The 18,525-nt window shown below is 38.8% G+C and overlaps 1 protein-coding gene across 3 annotated transcripts; it reads left to right on the top strand.

Annotated features, from left to right (window-relative positions):
- The first annotated feature begins 857 nt into the window (after positions 1 to 857).
- Positions 858 to 7,949, top strand: LOC113093153 (uncharacterized). 3 transcript variants are annotated; one of them, XM_026259011.1, is made up of 6 exons: positions 858 to 1,092; positions 2,510 to 2,628; positions 5,563 to 6,590; positions 6,701 to 6,853; positions 7,102 to 7,194; positions 7,386 to 7,949. In XM_026259011.1, exons 3-6 carry the CDS (start codon positions 5,574 to 5,576, stop codon positions 7,695 to 7,697), a joined length of 1,575 nt encoding a protein of 524 aa, XP_026114796.1. In that variant the 5' UTR covers positions 858 to 1,092; positions 2,510 to 2,628; positions 5,563 to 5,573; the 3' UTR covers positions 7,698 to 7,949. The 3 variants fall into 3 exon arrangements, with proteins under 3 accessions (XP_026114796.1, XP_026114795.1, XP_026114794.1); XM_026259010.1 differs by having other exon boundaries at positions 2,510 to 5,356; XM_026259009.1 differs by lacking the exons at positions 6,701 to 6,853; positions 7,102 to 7,194; positions 7,386 to 7,949 and having other exon boundaries at positions 2,510 to 5,568.
- Positions 7,950 to 18,525: the final 10,576 nt, after the last annotated feature.

Below are 18,525 nucleotides of genomic sequence, written 5' to 3'. Positions count from 1 at the left end.
AATATTGAATGAAACAGCTTTCTCTAATAGAGAGACACGCTTTTGAGCAGATTTGGGCTAGATTTCACTTCATTTGAACAGAAGCACTATTTCAACATTACTGGACTCAGAAAGCTGTAAACTGACAATCTTGACCATTGAAGTCCTAACATATGTTTTTGTGCATATAACTTCTAACACATTAAAATCTATCTTACAGCATTGCAGAAAACATTGTATTTCATAAGGCATAAGCATCTATCAGTTTGGCAAGATTTGCACTGAATACTGAATGAAACAGCTTTCTCTAATAGAGAGACAAGCTTTTGAGCAGATTTGGGCTAGATTTCACTTCATTTGAACAGAAGCACTATTTCAACATTACTGGACTCAGAAAGCTGTAAACTGACAATCTTGATCATTGAAGTCCTAACATTAGTTTTTGTGCATATAACTTCTAACACATTAAAAACTGTCTTACAGCATTGCAGAAAACATTTTATTTGATAAGACATAAGCATGTTTCAGTTTGGCAAGATTTGCACTGAATAATGAATGAAACAGCTTTCTCTAATAGAGAGACAAGCTTTTGAGCAGATTTGGGCTAGATTTCACTTCATTTGAACAGAAGCACTTATTTCAGCATTACTGGACTAAGAAAGCTGTAAACTGACAATCTTGATCATTGAAGTACTAACATTAGTTTATGTGCATATAACTTCTAACACATTAAAAACTGTCTTACAGCATTGCAGAAAACATTTTATTTCATAAGACATAAGCATGTTTCAGTTTGGCAAGATTTGCACTGAATATTGAATGAAACAGCTTTCTCTAATACACTGAAAAAAAGTTTTCAAGCAGTACCTCATCTAATTAATAATTTGTCTTTCAATTTAGTTTACAATTATTTGTTTCATTTTTCAAATAATATTTTTTTCGTTCAAAACATTGTTGAATATAAATATTTTTCATTAAGTGCTCAACGGAAAAATATTTGTTTGGATGAATGTACAATTTCGAGCATGCCTGCGCATGCGTATTAAACAAAAAAAGCGACGACCAGCCACCTGATCTTCAAGTCAACGGTGGATCGCCACGACGCCTTTGAAGGTTAGTAAAATACTTCCGAATTAAGTTAATAATGAATGTTAATGATTAATGTTTTAACGTTGTCTGTTAATGTAGACGTTTTGTACTTTAGTGCCTAACATTAGATCGAGATTAAAATGTTTTACGACGCAACGCTGCTGTGAGACCACATGTAAGTTTGGCAAGCGGCGGAAAATTTTCAGTTCCCGCTCCCGTTTTAAGCGAGGCGAAACAGAGTAAAATGTAATATAACATTCCGTAATCATTTATTTCAGTGTTGTTTGCAAATAGCTGATATCATTATTGAACTAACGTCATTTTTGGAATTAATGCATAAGGTCAGAAATCGGATGTAAAATTTTCATTTCGATTCCTCTCATGGATTCATTTTTTTTGTCTGTTTTAATAATTTGATTATAATTTAATATAACGCTGTTTTTTGTAAAACAGAAGCGATTGATTGGTTGTTCTTGAACGATTCGTTTAATTAAATTCGTTTTGAAAGAGTCTTTAATGTGATTCGGGAAGAACGAGTCGTCTCCAAAAGTGATTTTTTTTCAGCGTCCTGATGGTTCTGGTATTCACCTTTATGGAGTTTCTGGTTTTTGGAGTGGGTCGTTCATCACGTGACAGGCCTGTAAGCTAAACGTTAGGCATAGATATGAACGTTTGGTCATCTCTCGAGTCTTCGATTCGAGTCGTTTGCGTCGTTCGTTGTTTTGTCACGTTCCCGCTTCCCGCTTCCCGGTTCAGTATCTTACAAAAAATAACTTGCAAACTGTTCTGTGTATTGTAAATAATGGCCATATACTTAAACTAATTATGCACGTAGTAAAATGAAATAAACGCAAAAAACTTTTAAAACGTTTTGGGTCTGCCATCCCGTCTATCACAGTGGTTTGGTCCACTGCCTACCTCACCGATACAAACCAGTGCTCCGTGCCATTAAATTAGCCATGTCAAAAAATATTTCTATGAATGATTATAACGTTACCTAGCTTAACTTGTTTATTATTGTAGCTTGTTGGATAAGTGACCCATTACAACTAAATATTAGTCGTGTGTGATCTGATATTAGGCTAATTGAACTGAATATCGATTAATTATCTAAATAAGGGAGGTCCTCTGTCTAAATACTATGGGGAGGGTGCAAAATAATTTATTAATTACAATATAACCTATGAATCTCATTTTTAAACATGTTATGCACACATGCTGTGTACACATCTCTTACAAGTACAATATTGGCTGTATTTGTTTCCCATTCAAAAATTGCTCTTAAGAAATGTAGTTATGGTAGTGGGTAGTATGAACAGGTGTGATGGCTCCCTTTGATCTGAGCATCTTAAGTTAAGATGGATTAAAATATGTGACTGTTCAAATATGAGAATCTTTTTTTCTCTATCTCACCCTTTCACTCACTCTCACTTATATGCAGAATATCTGAGTTCCGAGGTGGAAACATCTGATCAACCATAACCTTATCATAGCTGCTGTTACGGTGGGAGAAACCTTCTAAAACTATTTCTGCAGACTCCAAATTTTGGCAGTTTTGGGGTAAGTTTTGTTTTTGTTTATTTTGGTAGGGGCAGAGGGTTCTTGGTAAACACATGGATGTGGAGATGCAAGCATTGTGGACATTGTTGTACCAGAAGATCTGAACTGCTAAAACATTATAGACTCAGTCATCACCATTATGGAAGGCACCACTTTCTCTGCCTGTATGAAAGCTGCCCATTTTCAAGCAAAACATGGAATGCTCTGCTGAAGCATCTATCTACACACCACCCTTCTTCACATTCCTCAAGAGAAGACATCTCACATTTTAAGTGCCACGTTTGTGACTACAGTCAACTTGCTTCTGAAACGGACTTTTTTCACCATATTGGCCAACATTTAAAAAATAATGAATCAGTTACTTGTATGTATGTTGGCTGTTCATATCAAACCAATGTATATGGAAGTTTCCACACTCACAAATGGAGAAAACACAAAGTGTGTACAACAAGAGATTTAAAACCTGGAATTGTTCATAGATCACACTTTAATCCATCTGCTTTAGATTCAGTTGACTCTGACATTGATTTAAATGAGGATCTACTAGTTGAAGAACCAACTTTGGAAGAACCTAGACATTATACAGAAGAAGTTGAGCTAAAGTTAGCCTCAGTTCTACTGAAATTGGAACATAGTTACCTGGTGTCAAGTGCAGCTGTAAATGTACTCCTTGAGGAACTGCAGTATGTCATTGGGACTGTGTCTATTCCAGACACTCAGAAGACAATTACTGAATTTTTAGTGGATCATAATTGTCAGGTTGTTGGGTCATTAGTCCAAGAGTTAGCCAAAGAACTTTGTACCGCACATCCTATTCAACTTGCTATTGGAAAAGACGGCCCTCTATCTACTGCATATAGGCGCAACAAATATTATAGACGTAATTTCTTTGTAGTGGAATCTGTGGAATATGTATTGGATAAAAAGAACAGAAGATCATTTCAGTATATTCCCTTATTAAAATTATTGCAGCAGGTTTTAAATTGTGAGACTATCCTCAGCAATGCAGTTAATTTAAAGGAGAAACTTCAATCGGTGTCAAGTGAGAAGCAGGTTTACAGATGTCTCTGGGATGGTGAAATTTTTAAAGAACACAGCCTTTTCTCAAACGAGTGTGCAATTTCAATAATTCTGTACATAGATGATTTTGAGGTTTGCAATCCTCTTGGCACCTCACGCAAAAAACATAAAATCTGTGCCCTATACTGGATTTTAGGCAATCTGCCGCCTGGTTTGCACTCTGCATTGTCATCAATCTACTTGGCTGCATTGATCAAAAGTGAGGATGTAAATGAGTATGGATATAGCGCTGCTCTAGAACCTTTAATTAAGGACTTGGTTATTTTAGAGCAACATGGTATATTTGTGAGCAAGTTAGGAAAATGTGTAAAGGGGACAGTGCAATGTGTTGTTGCGGACAACCTGGGTGCGCATGGTTGTGCTGGTTTTGTGGAGAGTTTTTCGAGTGCTTATGTTTGTAGGTTTTGTACGGCCTCGAAACCAGAAATTCAGACAAGGGACGTGGGCAGTGGAACATTTTCTTTAAGGACAGAGGAAAGTCACGCAAGACATCTTAAAACACTTGAGGAGGAATCGTTGGCCAGTTGTTTTGGTGTTAAGAAGACTTGTGTTTTGTCAGAAAAACTTGCTCATTTTAATGTCACTACTGGCTTTCCACCGGACATAGTGCATGATTTATTTGAAGGAATTGTTCCTTTCGAAATAGCTCTTTGTCTTTCTGTCTTCACCGCAAAGAAATACTTCACTTTGGAATTTTTGAATGACTCCATAAATACATTCCCCTTCAAGTGGAAAGATAAAGCAAATTCTCCCCATCCTGTGCCACCTACATATGCAAAAAGAAAAACAGTTGGTGGCAATTCTCATGAGAATTGGAGTTTGATCAGGTTTTTGCCACTTCTCTTGGGACATAAAGTACCTGCTGACGAACCTGCTTGGAATCTCCTCACAGACTTAAAGGACATTGTTGACCTTGTTGTCACACCTGTGCATACTGATGAAACAATAGCTTACTTAAATTTCAAAATCTCTGAGCATAGAGTACGGTTCAAAGAGGTTTTCCCAGACTCAAACTTGCTTCCAAAGCATCACTTTTTGGAACACTATCCACAGCTAATTTATCAGTTTGGACCTCTTGTTTTGCTCTGGACTTTAAGATTTGAAGGGAAACATAGCTTTTTTAAGAGAGTTGTACGACACACTACCTGCTTTAAAAACGTGTTGTTTTCCTTGGCAGAGAGACACCAGTTATCTCTGGCACACCAGCTCTACTCATTCAACTTTCCTAAACCTCTCTTGGAAGTTAAGCATTGCTCAACTGTTAGCACTGATGTCCTGAAAGATGAAATTGCACAGGCTGTTAAACAGAAACACCCAAATGTGAAGGAAGTTTCTTTGACTGAAAATGTAATCTATAATGGATTTAACTACAGACTTGGAATGATCCTTTCATATGGCTCAATTGAAGGAATTCCTGCCTTCACTGAAATCATCCAGATGGTGGTCCTCAAAAACGAGTTGGCCTTTGTTGTTCGCAAACTAAGTTCTTGGTACATAGAACACTTCAGAGCTTTTCAACTTGAAACCTCACCTTCAAAGGAGATTGAAGTTCTGGAGCCATCTCAACTGACCGATCCTTATCCCCTGGTAGACTACACAGTTGGGGCTATGCGGCTTATTACACTCAAACGATATATTCACATTTAAGGTTTGTATTTGTGTTTTGATTGGTACATTTTTGTTGTTGTTGTTTTTTTTTTCTTTTCAATCTATAAACCTGCATATATATCATCCAAAATACAGCCACATCAGTTATATAGAAATATTTTTACTATTTAAAGTAAATCCTTTCTATTTCTTATAGTCGATTTGATTATTAATGCTGCCTTTCTCTTTTTTACCTTCTAATTTGAGGATCTCAAAGCATGGCAGGCATCACACGGCTCCTGGTTATTTTAGGAGAGGACAACCAGATCAAATTGAACCTTTCAAGTAACAACTTATCTGTTGATGAAGTCATCCAGGAAATAAAGTGTGTCTGCGGTCTTACGAATGAAATACGACTTCAGTACAATGATGCTGATTTTGGCACTTGGGTTAACTTAACTTCAACCTCACAACTCAAGGATCTAGGCACTTTGAAAGTTATTCCAGTAGAACCCACTGTTACTTTATTTTTGGAGCCAGTTGGCACGTCTGTGAATAAGGCCAGTTTTCTCAGTCAAGATGATTCAAGCATCTCTGCAAGCTCGGATGACACACTACCCATAAGCAGTGCTTCCTCTGACACCTATAGAAAGGAGCAGTGGCCCAAGGTGTTTGTCATCCCAACTTTCTCTCATTCAACAGAATCCCAACTTAGGGATGGAAATGCTGAGTATCAGAGAAGCCAGGCTAGACTCACTCCCAGTTCCAAAATGCTTTCAAACATTCTGGAAACGCTCGCCGACAAAGTCTATTCTTACAGATCCTATCCTAGCGATGCAGACTTGAGTGAGGTGGCAGAGGCACTCACACAGACACACCCCTGTCTGAAAGAACCTGGGTCCTTTAACCACAGTTATGGATGGAAACAAAGACTTAAGACAAAGATGTATAACTATCGCACATACCTGAAATCGCACAGTTCATCATCTGATGAGCTGTCTGTCAATACAGTGAAAAGAAAGTCCTCGATGGATTCTCACCCTGCAAAGAACATAAAGAAACCCAGGCGAGCTGAGTCTAACCATTACCCATCTCTACCTCTCAACAAGACCCCGGAGTTGATGGAGCAAGAGAGAATTGCCCTATTGTCTGAGGTAAAGAAAAGGAACAATGTCAAAACAATTAGAGAGAAGATGGCACAGACGTTCGCATTTAGGAGGCAAGAAATTGTCGACAAGAAAACACCTTTGCTCAGTATCATTGAAAGATGGCCGGCACTCATTGACGTTCAAGAGGTACACTAGCATTATTCATTATATGAATTTAAAATTTGTTTATTTATTTTTTTTTATTTTTTATTTATGTACATTTGTTTGATTATATATACACTATGTATATTCCCAAGGTGAACGCAGAGTTCTTGAGAGTAACCACAATACCACTTGAAGCAAGATTCATGCAGAACCTTGATGAGAAATGCACTGAAATGATAAAGGTTATCAGAAAGAAGGGAGGAGCCATTCGGGAGAAGACAAGGCTGCTGCCAGTTGTAGAAAAGGTATAGATGTTTTTTTTTTACTTTTCTTGCTCACCCACATGTCCTCTCAGGTCCTCAATAATAAGATACATTTTTCAAGATTCTATGAATAAGAAATGGCATTTATTGCATAATAAGAATAAAAATATTTTCTTAATTAAAATAAATTATTTTATTTACATTACATTATTTTTAATTTCACATTTTTTAAATGACTTTACAGTGACTTTGCTGACTACAGGGGGTTAATTTTTACTCTCTTGATGCAGGATACTGACACGGCTACAAAGAGAGAGATTGCACTTAAATGTCTCATCCTTAACATGGGAGAAGCAGTGGAGGACCTCATCAAAGATTTCCTGGTAAGGCAACCTTAAAGTCAGTTCAATCTTTTGTTGTAGTGTGCATCAATGTAAACATAGCAGATGTGTGGACGTAACAAAATCTGCCATGCCCTCTGTTGGAATTTTAGGAGGTTAATCTGGGGGAAAATACAAACTGCTTTGATTTCTGATTCTTTCTTTTTTTTTCTCCTTTTTAAATTCTTTACCAGGTGTCAGAGAAGGAAGAGGCTGAAGCAATTCTTCAACAGGAAACCATGGCAATATTTGTCTTTAGAGATGCCCAAGCTGTACCCAAAGACATTGGCATCGTACTGGAGGGACAAAAGGTTCTGAGCGAGTTGCCATCCATTGCAAATGCTGTTGCCATTCTCCTGGGGCTCCTTTATACCCTCAATTTGGAATATCCAAAGACACTGAAACTGACATTTGAGTACATACAGAAAGTCATCATGGAGCTGGACCCAAAAGGCATGACCAATAAAGTCAAGCGGCTCTACGACCAACTCTACAATAGAGCTTAATTCAGGGTTCCCACACATCCCTGCAAATGTTTACCCTGCAATTCATTTTGTGTTTGAGTAGCTGGCTATGGTTCGGCAGTTGGTTCAGTATTTTTAGTAGTATAATCTGTCAAGCCTTGGCAATCAGCTGTTCTAAATGCTGCCAATTTATTTAAGTTTACATTGTATTATGACGGTGTACGCAACAACTCCATACTTGCGTTCTGTTTCAAACTTTTTTTTTTTTTTTTTTTTGGCTGGTGGATATTATTTGTTGCATCATAAAAAAAAAAGATTTCTGATGGGAAAAAAAAAAAATCCTAATTCAATGCTTGTCGAATTCCACAGATTTAAGAAAATGTCAATGTTTGCCAGCTACTAAATGTTAAAAAATGTTTAAAAAAATCTGAAAATGTCAAACTCAGAAGAATGTTAAAAATCTGACACTTTAGTAGCAAGTTACGGATATGTAAAATGTTAATAAAATGATGTATTGAAAATGATTGATGTCTTTTTGGATTAGATTTGTATCAGATGCTATTAATGATGTTTCTTAATGGGAATCATGTTTTATTAAATTAATGTTTTTATTTGTATAAAACTAAATTTCTATTAACTATTCTATTAAGATAAATTAAATCTATATCTGTTGGATTGGATAAAGTTAAATATTTCTAATACATATTTCTTAAATTTAAAACAATTGTTTAATTGAATCTTTATATATTTGATTGAGAAAACTAAATTATTCTAATATTTCTTAAATGAGAAAGTTTGTTTTAATTAAATCTATATCTTTTTGTTTAGATCAAAAATATAATTTAAATTAATTTACTTTCATCAACAAGAAAAATATACTTTCTATCAGGTTTTACTAAATAGTTTTCATAGACAGAGAAAATATTGTTTAGAGCAAGTTATTTATTTTTAATTGGTACAAGTTATAAAATATAGATGTGAACCATTACCCTAAATTTTTTTAATTGGTTGAATGAAAAAAATTTTTCAGAGTAGAGAGACAAGCTTTTGAGCAGATTTGGGCTTGATTTCACTTCATTTAAACAGAAGCACTATTTCAACATTACTGGACTCAGAAATCTGTAAACTGACAATCTTGATCATTGAAGTCCTAAAATTAGTTTTTGTGTATATAACTTCTAACACATTAAAAACTGTCTTACAGCATTGCAGAAAACATTTTATTTCATAAGACATAAGCATGTTTCAGTTTGGCAAGATTTGCACTGAATATTGAATGAAACAGCTTTCTCTAATAGAGAGACAAGCTTTTGAGCAGATTTGGGCTTGATTTCACTTCATTTGAACAGATGCACTATTTCAACATTACTGGACTCAGAAAGCTGTAAACTGACAATCTTGATAATTGAAGTCCTAACATAAGTTTTTGTGCATATAACTTCTAACACATTAAAAACTGTCTTACAGCATTGCAGAAAACATTGTATTTCATAAGGCATAAGCATCTATCAGTTTGGCAAGACTTGCACTGAATACTGAATGAAACAGCTTTCTCTAATAGAGAGACAAGCTTTTGAGCAGATTTGGGCTTGATTTCACTTCATTTGAACAGAAGCACTATTTCAACATTACTGGACTCAGAAAGCTGTAAACTGACAATCTTGATCATTGAAGTCCTAACATAAGTTTTTGTGCATATAACTTCTAACACATTAAAAACTGTCTTACAGCATTGCAGAAAACATTGTATTTCATAAGGCATAAACATCTTTCAGTTTGGCAAGATTTGCACTGAATACTGAATGAAACAGCTTTCTCTAATAGAGAGAAAAGTTTTTGAGCAGATTTGGGCTTGATTTCCCTTTATTTGAACAGAAGCACTATTTCAACATTACTGGACTCAGAAAGCTGTAAACTGACAATCTTGATCATTGAAGTCCTAACATTAGTTTTTGTGCATATAACTTCTAACACATTAAAAACTGTCTTACAGCATTGCAGAAAACATTTTATTTCATAAGACATAAGCATGTTTCAGTGTGGCAAGATTTGCACTGAATATTGAATGAAACAGCTTTCTCTAATAGAGAGACAAGCTTTTGAGCAGATTTGGGCTAGATTTCACTTCATTTGAACAGAAGCACTATTTCAACATTACTGGACTCAGAAAGCTGTAAACTGACAATCTTGATCATTGAAGTCCTAACATAAGTTTTTGTGCATATAACTTCTAACACATTAAAAACTGTCTTACAGCATTGCAGAAAACATTGTATTTCATACGGCATAAACATCTTTCAGTTTGGCAAGATTTGCAATGAATACTGAATGAAACAGCTTTCTCTAATAGAGAGAAAAGCTTTTGAGCAGATTTGGGCTTGATTTCACTTCATTTGAACAGAAGCACTATTTCAACATTACTGGACTCAGAAAGCTGTAAACTGACAATTTTGATCATTGAAGTCCTAACATTAGTTTTTGTGCATATAACTTCTAACACATTAAAAACTGTCTTACAGCATTGCAGAAAACATTGTATTTCATACGGCATAAACATCTTTCAGTTTGGCAAGATTTGCAATGAATATTGAATGAAGCCGCTTTCTCTAATAGAGAGACAAGCTTTTGAGCAGATTTGGGCTAGATTTCACTTCATTTGAACAGAAGCACAATTTCAACATTACTGGACTCAGAAACCTGTAATCTGACAATCTTGAGCTTTGAAGCTCTAACATTTGTTTTTGTGCATATAACTTCTAACACATTAAAAACTGTCTTACAGCTTTGCAGAAAACATTGTATTTCATAAGGCATAAGCATCTATCAGTTTGGCAAGATTTGCACTGAATACTGAATGAAACAGCTTTCTCTAATAGAGAGAAAAGTTTTTGAGCAGATTTGGGCTTGATTTCACTTCATTTGAAAAGAAACACTATTTCAACATTACTGGATTCAGAAAGCTGTAAACTGACAATCTTGATCATTGAAGTCCTAACATAAGTTGTTGTGCATATAACTTCTAACACATTAAAAACTGTCTTACAGCATTGCAGAAAACATTGTATTTCATATGGCATAAGCATCTATCAGTTTGGCAAGATTTGCACTGAATACTGACTGAAACAGCTTTCTCTATTAGAGAGACAAGCTTTTGAGCAGATTTGGGCTTGATTTCACTTCATTTGAACAGAAGCACTATTTCAACATTACTGGATTCAGAAAGCTGTAAACTGACAATCTTGATCATTGAAGTCCTAACATAAGTTTTTGTGCATATAACTTCTAACACATTAAAAACTGTCTTACAGCATTGCAGAAAACATTGTATTTCATAAGGCATAAGCATCTATCAGTTTGGCAAGATTTGCACTGAATACTGAATGAAACAGCTTTCTCTAATAGAGAGACAAGCTTTTGAGCAGATTTGGGCTAGATTTCACTTCATTTGAACAGAAGCACTATTTCAACATTACTGGACTCAGAAAGCTGTTAACTGACATTCTTGATCATTGAAGTCCTAACATTCGTTTTTGTGCATATAACTTCTAACACATTAAAAACTGTCTTACAGCATTGCAGAAAACGTCTCGGGTTACTTGACTGTAACCCTGTTCCCTGAAAAAGCGGGAACGAGATGCTGCGCTCAATAGCGCTAATGAGAACATTCTTTGTTCGACCGGTTGTGAAGCATGTGTGTCAAACACGCCAATAATTGGCTTTAAATAACCTCGGCAGGTGACGTCACTGATAATGTGCACCTGCAGGTTATAAATAGACGTGAAACCGAAACATCCTCAGGTTACCCCTTTGTCTGAAGAGACGTCCGGACACGTCGACAGTGCGGCATTGAGGCGCAGCATCTCGTTCCCGCTTTTTCAGGGAACAGGGTTACAGTCAAGTAACCCGAGACGTTCCCTTTCAAAAGCTACACTCGATGCTGCGCTCAATAGCGCTAATGGGAACGAGAATACCAACGCCGCCGCACTGTAAGTGTCCGGACCCCCAAGGTTGTGTAGTGTGTGCGCACAAACATCGAAGAGGTCTCAGACATGACCCATGTGGATGTGGACTCAAGGGCATGCGAGCTCGGAGTACCATCGACATCCAAACTATAGAATCTTACAAATGTGTGCGGAAAGGACCGACCTGCCGCATCACACACTTGCTGCAAGGGCGCCCCTCTTGCTCAAGCCATTGAAGATGCAACCCAACTGGTGAAATGGGCACTACCTCCTAGAGGCGAAGTGTGACCACGCGCCTCGTAGGCTAGGGCAATATCAACCCTCACCCAATGTGAAACTGCTTGCCTGGTGGCAGCCGCACCCTTGACTGCGGCTCCCATGGCATATGAAAAGCTGCTCTGACTTACGCCACTGGCTAGTGCGGTGGAAGTAAATCTGAAGAGCACATACTGGACACGGTAAGTGAAGTCTCTTCTGCTCCGGTGTTGTAAATGGCGGAGGACAGGAGACTTTGGAAATTAGTAGGATGGACATCCAAACTATAGAATCTGACAAATGTGTGCGGAAAGGACCAACCTGCCGCATCACACACTTGCTGCAAGGGCGCACCTCAAGCCATTGAAGATGCAACCCAACTGGTGAAATGGGCACTACCTCCTAGAGGCGAAGTGTGACCACGCGCCTCGTAGGCTAGGACAATAGCAACCCTCACCCAATGTGAAACTGTTTGCCTGGTGGCAGCCGCACCCCTGACTGCGGCCCCCACGGCATATGAAAAGCTGCTCTGACTTACGCCACTGGCTAGTGCGGTGGAAGTAAATCTGAAGAGCACATACTGGACACAGTAAGTGAAGTCTCTTCTGCTCCGGTGTTGTAGATAGCGGAGGACAGGAGACTTTGGAAATTAGTAGGATGGAGATCCAAACTATAGAACCTGACAAATGTGTGCGGAAAGGACCAACCTGCCGCATCATACACTTGAGCAGGAACATCCCTCACCCAATGTGAAACTGTTTGCCTGGAGGAAGCCCCCCCCCCCCGGTTGCGGCTCCCATGGCACATGAAAAGCTGCTCTGACTTACGGCACTGGCAAGTGCGGTGGACGTAAGTCTGAAGAGCACGTACTGGATACAGTAAGGAAGCTCCGGAAGATAATTAGGGTGAGGATGCAAAATAGCTTTGCCTAGGAGCTGAACTGGAACAGGATGGCAGGACTGACAAGCCTGTAAATCCCGAAATCTCCTTAGAGAGTTAATGGTCATAAGAGAAACCATCTTAGAGTCAGAAGCCTGGCAGGCGCTGATTCTAATGGTTCGAAAGGGGTGCCAGCCAGCCCCTCGAGCACTACGGCTGAATCCCCTGAAGGGGCCATAGGTCTAGTAGGTGCCTCAACCCCTTAGCCCCCCGAATGAAGCGGGCGACTAAAGGGTGCTTTCCCACATCAATCCCATCAATCAGACCGTGGCAAGCCGAAATAGCGGCCACATAGTTTCTGAGAGTACTAGGGCCTGTGCCTGAGGACAATTTATATTGCAGAAACTCCAGTACTGAAACAATTTGGCAGTGAGCTGGGTCTGCATGCTGTGTCATGCACCAGCCCTCAAAAACACTCCATATAAGGGCATAAGTTCTTCTAGTGGAGGGAGGAAAGGCTTAAAGACGCAGTCTGGGCCACGCATGGGCCATAGCATCCAGACCCAGGGGAGCTGGATGAGTCAGAGATGTAGAGGGGACATTGTGTGAGGTCCACTTCAGCTACTTGAAATCTTTCTCAGATTTGACTACTTAGGGGTGGAGTTTCCATTTCCCGTGTTTCACAGCTTGTCTGGACAGCAAGTCTGCTCCCACATTCATATGCCCAGGAATGTAAGTCGCCCTGAGGGACAGGAACTTTGCCAAGAACTGGGCTAACCTGGGGCCTGCAGTCTGCCTGGCGATTTATGTAAGAGACTACAGATGTGTTGTCCACCCGCACTAGGACATGGTAGCCTCTCAACTGCTGGAGGAAGTATTTCAGGGCCAGAAATACAGTCTTCATTTCGAGGCAATTGATGTGCCAATTCGAGAAGATGACCTCTCCAGATCCCTTGGGCTGGACAGCCAACTAAGGCCGCTCCCCAGCCCATGAGGGAAGCGTCTGTCATTAGCATCTTGCGATGACAACACGGACCTAGAGTGGGACCCAAAGTCAGAAACCGGGGTCTGAACCACATAGATAGGGTACGAAGCCCCTGGCGCGTAACCCTTAATTGCCACTGGGGATTGGCCCTTGGATGAAATCCCTTGGCTCTGAGCCACAACTGAAATGGTCTCATGTGCAGGAGGCCCAAAGGTATCACCGTGGATGCAGCTGCCATGAGACCTAAATCCTTCTGAAAGTGATAAACAGTGACTTTCTGGCCTAGCTTGATGTTCTTTAGGGTGTTTAGAATGGATTTGATGCATGCAGGAGACAGTTGTGCCTGCGTTATGATCGAATCATAATACCACACCCAAATACGTTGTCCTCTGAGCCGGAGAGAGAACGCTTTTCTTGGCGTTGAGTCTCAACCCCAGAGATTCGAGATGAGCTAGGACGACATGCTGATGTCGAAGCGCAAGCTCTTGAGACTGGGTCAAATTCAGCCAGTCGTTTATATACATTTTAAATGTGGATGCCCTGGAGTCGTAGAGGAGCCAGAGCTGCATCCATGAATTTCGTATAAGTGCGGGATAACAAAGCTAGGCCAAATGGAAGAACCTGACACTGGTAAGCTTCGCCCCCGAAAGCGAACCTCAGGAACCTCCTGAGTTGTGGCAATATTTCGAAATGAAAATACACGTCCATAGATCTATGATTGGACGCAGCCCCCCGTATTTCTCTGGGAATCAAGAAATACAGACTGTAGTAGCCTGACTCTCTGTCTGGAATGGGAACACATTCTATGGCCCCTTTAACCAGGAGAGTCTGTGATTCCTGTGTCAACAGATATGCACATGCCGGTTTCACAAAGGTGGAGAGCACGCTGTTGAAACGCAGAAGACGATGTGCAAATTGAATCGTGTAGCCCTTCACTACAGTTCTTTCGACTCATGGGGAGATATTTGGCAGTAGCTTCCACGCTGCCAGCTTTTCCAAAAAGGGCACTAATTGTGACACTTTGTTTGTTGGGGGGGGGGGGTAGGGGGTTTAAGACGTCTGGTGTCCTGAAACATGGCAGGAAGCAACAGAGCATGTATCATTTCACTGGAGGCCACTGCCCCCCGAAACACCGGTGGTGGCGGAGGTTGGTCAGTGATCCCCTAAGGGTGCCAGGGAAGAGCCTTATACTTTGATGGAATTTTCCAGGGCCCTCCCTGAGGGGACACACCCTTTGTCCTGGGCACAGCTTAAGGCCCTTGACTCAGATTTATTATTATTTTTTTTAATCAGCCTGATACGCCTGCAGGAACCTATGGTGTGCAGGGCAGTACTAGTCTGACCCACAGCATGAAATGCGTTCCATCCAAGTGCAGATGCTGCTGCAGTTCCTGTCTTGGCATGAAACAATTGCTGTCTTTTCATATATATATTTATATATATTTCTTTATTATTCATCATCATAATCATCATCATTTATTTATATTTCTATTCAAATGATGTTGCTCCAGTAGGGGAGAGATAGCAGCTAGCGTCTCTCTGACCTATGAATCATAATGTACAAATTTTAATTTTAAGGCTTTAATCTGGTCACTGCACGAGTCACCACCTAGTAACTCCTCATGTGCTTATAATCGCGAGAGGAGCGCTAGGAGAGAGCACTCTCAATGTCCATTTCAACAAAAGCTAGAGCTACAGCAGCCTCTGCCCAATCCGAAGAAGTGCCTGGGCACGCTTCGGAGGTGGGCGCGAGAACCGTTTGATCTTCCAGATCGGAGCGCGATCTTAATGAGTGGGAAGCAGCTCGTCCCTCGTGAGAGCAAGGAGCATAACGCGGATAGGAAGTGAACCGCGTTGCTTACAACTGCCACTCTAGAACGCGAAATCAGCCTTTTTTTTTTTACAATAAACATGCGATTTCTCTTCAGAGATCGGCCATGGAGAGCGAGGCACACATCTCATATATAATCAGCAAGAATAGCTAGAACTTTCTTTCTCCTTTTTTTTTTATAACTCTCAACATACTTCCTTTTAAACTAATACTTTCATCAGCGTGACACACACACACACACACAATGCGGTCTCTGAAGACAAAGAAACCTGAGGATGTTTCCGTTTCACGTCTATTTATAACCTGCAGGTGCACATTATCAGTGACGTCACCTGCCGAGGTTATTTAAAGCCAATTATTGGCGTGTTTGACACACATGCTTCACAACCGGTCGAACAAAGAATGTTCTCATTAGCGCTATTGAGCGCAGCATCGAGTGTAGCTTTTGAAAGGGAACATTGTATTTCATAAGGCATAAACATCTTTCAGTTTGGCAAGATTTGCACTGAATATTGAATGAAACAGCTTTCTCTAATAGAGAGACAAGCTTTTGAGCAGATTTGGGCTAGATTTCACTTCATTTGAACAGAAGCACTATTTCAACATTACTGGACTCAGAAAGCTGTAAACTGACAATCTTGATCATTGAAGTCCTAACATAAGTTTTTGTGCATATAACTTCTAACACATTAAAAACTGTCTTACAGCATTGCAGAAAACATTGTATTTCATATGGCATAAGCATCTATCAGTTTGGCAAGATTTGCACTGAATACTGAATGAAACAGCTTTCTCTAATAGAGAGACAAGCTTTTGAGCAGATTTGGGCTTGATTTCACTTCATTTGAACAGAAGCACTATTTCAACATTACTGGACTCAGAAAGCTGTAAACTGACAATCTTGATCATTGAAGTCCTAACATAAGTTTTTGTGCATATAACTTCTAACACATTAAAAACTGTCTTACAGCATTGCAGAAAACATTTTATTTCATAAGACATAAGCATGTTTCAGTTTGGGCAAGATTTGCACTGAATATTGAATGAAACAGCTTTCTCTAATAGAGAGAAAAGCTTTTGAGCAGATTTGGGCTTGATTTCACTTCATTTGAACAGAAGCACTATTTCAACATTACTGGACTCAGAAAGCTGTAAACTGACAATCTTGATCATTGAAGTCCTAACATTAGTTTTTGTGCATATAACTTCTAACACATTAAAAACTGTCTTACAGCATTGCAGAAAACATTTTATTTCATAAGGCATAAGCATGTTTCAGTTTGGCAAGATTTGCACTGAATACTGAATGAAACAGCTTTCTCTAATAGAGAGAAAAGCTTTTGAGCAGATTTGGGCTTGATTTCACTTCATTTGAACAGAAGCACTATTTCAACATTACTGGACTCAGAAAGCTGTAAACTGACAATCTTGATCATTGAAGTCCTAACATAAGTTTTTGTGCATATAACTTCTAACACATTAAAAACTGTCTTACAGCATTGCAGAAAACATTGTATTTCATAAGGCATAAGCATCTTTCAGTTTGGCAAGATTTGCACTGAATACTGAATGAAACAGCTTTCTCTAATAGAGAGAAAAGCTTTTGAGCAGATTTGGGCTTGATTTCACTTCATTTGAACAGAAGCACTATTTCAACATTACTGGACTCAGAAAGCTGTAAACTGACAATCTTGATCATTGAAGTCCTAACATTAGTTTTTGTGCATATAACTTCTAACACATTAAAAACTGTCTTACAGCATTGCAGAAAACATTGTATTTCATAAGGCATAAGCATCTATCAGTTTGGCAAGATTTGCACTGAATACTGAATGAAACAGCTTTCTCTAATAGAGAGACAAGCTTTTGAGCAGATTTGGGCTTGATTTCACTTCATTTGAACAGAAGCACTATTTCAACATTACTGGACTCAGAAAGCTGTAAACTGACAATCTTGATCATTGAAGTCCTAACATAAGTTTTTGTGCATATAACTTCTAACACATTAAAAACTGTCTTACAGCATTGCAGAAAACATTGTATTTCATAAGGCATAAGCATGTTTCAGTTTGGCAAGATTTGCACTGAATATTGAATGAAACAGCTTTCTCTAATAGAGAGACAAGCTTTTGAGCAGATTTGGGCTTGATTTCACTTCATTTGAACAGAAGCACTATTTCAACATTACTGGACTCAGAAAGCTGTAAACTGACAATCTTGATCATTGAAGTCCTAACATAAGTTTTTGTGCATATAACTTCTAACACATTAAAAACTGTCTTACAGCATTGCAGAAAACATTGTATTTCATAAGGCATAAGCATCTTTCAGTTTGGCAAGATTTGCACTGAATACTGAATGAAACAGCTTTCTCTAATAGAGAGACAAGCTTTTGAGCAGATTTGGGCTAGATTTCACTTCATTTGAACAGAAGCACTATTTCAACATTACTGGACTCAGAAAGCTGTAAACTGACAATCTTGATCATTGAAGTCCTAACATAAGTTTTTGTGCATATAACTTCTAACACATTAAAAACTGTCTTACAGCATTGCAGAAAACATTGTATTTCATAAGGCATAAGCATCTATCAGTTTGGCAAGATTTGCACTGAATACTGAATGAAACAGCTTTCTCTAATAGAGAGACAAGCTTTTGAGCAGATTTGGGCTAGATTTCACTTCATTTGAACAGAAGCACTATTTCAACATTACTGGACTCAGAAAGCTGTAAACTGACAATCTTGATCATTGAAGTCCTAACATTAGTTTTTGTGCATATAACTTCTAACACATTAAAAACTGTCTTACAGCATTGCAGAAAACATTTTATTTCATAAGACATAAGCATGTTTCAGTTTGGCAAGATTTGCACTGAATACTGAATGAAACAGCTTACTCTAATAGAGAGACAAGCTTTTGAGCAGATTTGGGCTTGATTTCACTTCATTTGAACAGA

The sequence above is a fragment of the Carassius auratus genome, unplaced genomic scaffold, assembly GCF_003368295.1.
Source record: "Carassius auratus strain Wakin unplaced genomic scaffold, ASM336829v1 scaf_tig00214901, whole genome shotgun sequence".
NCBI lineage: Eukaryota > Metazoa > Chordata > Actinopteri > Cypriniformes > Cyprinidae > Carassius > Carassius auratus.
The sequence above is the reverse complement of the archived record's forward strand: the minus strand, read 5'-3'. Positions and strand labels throughout refer to the sequence as shown.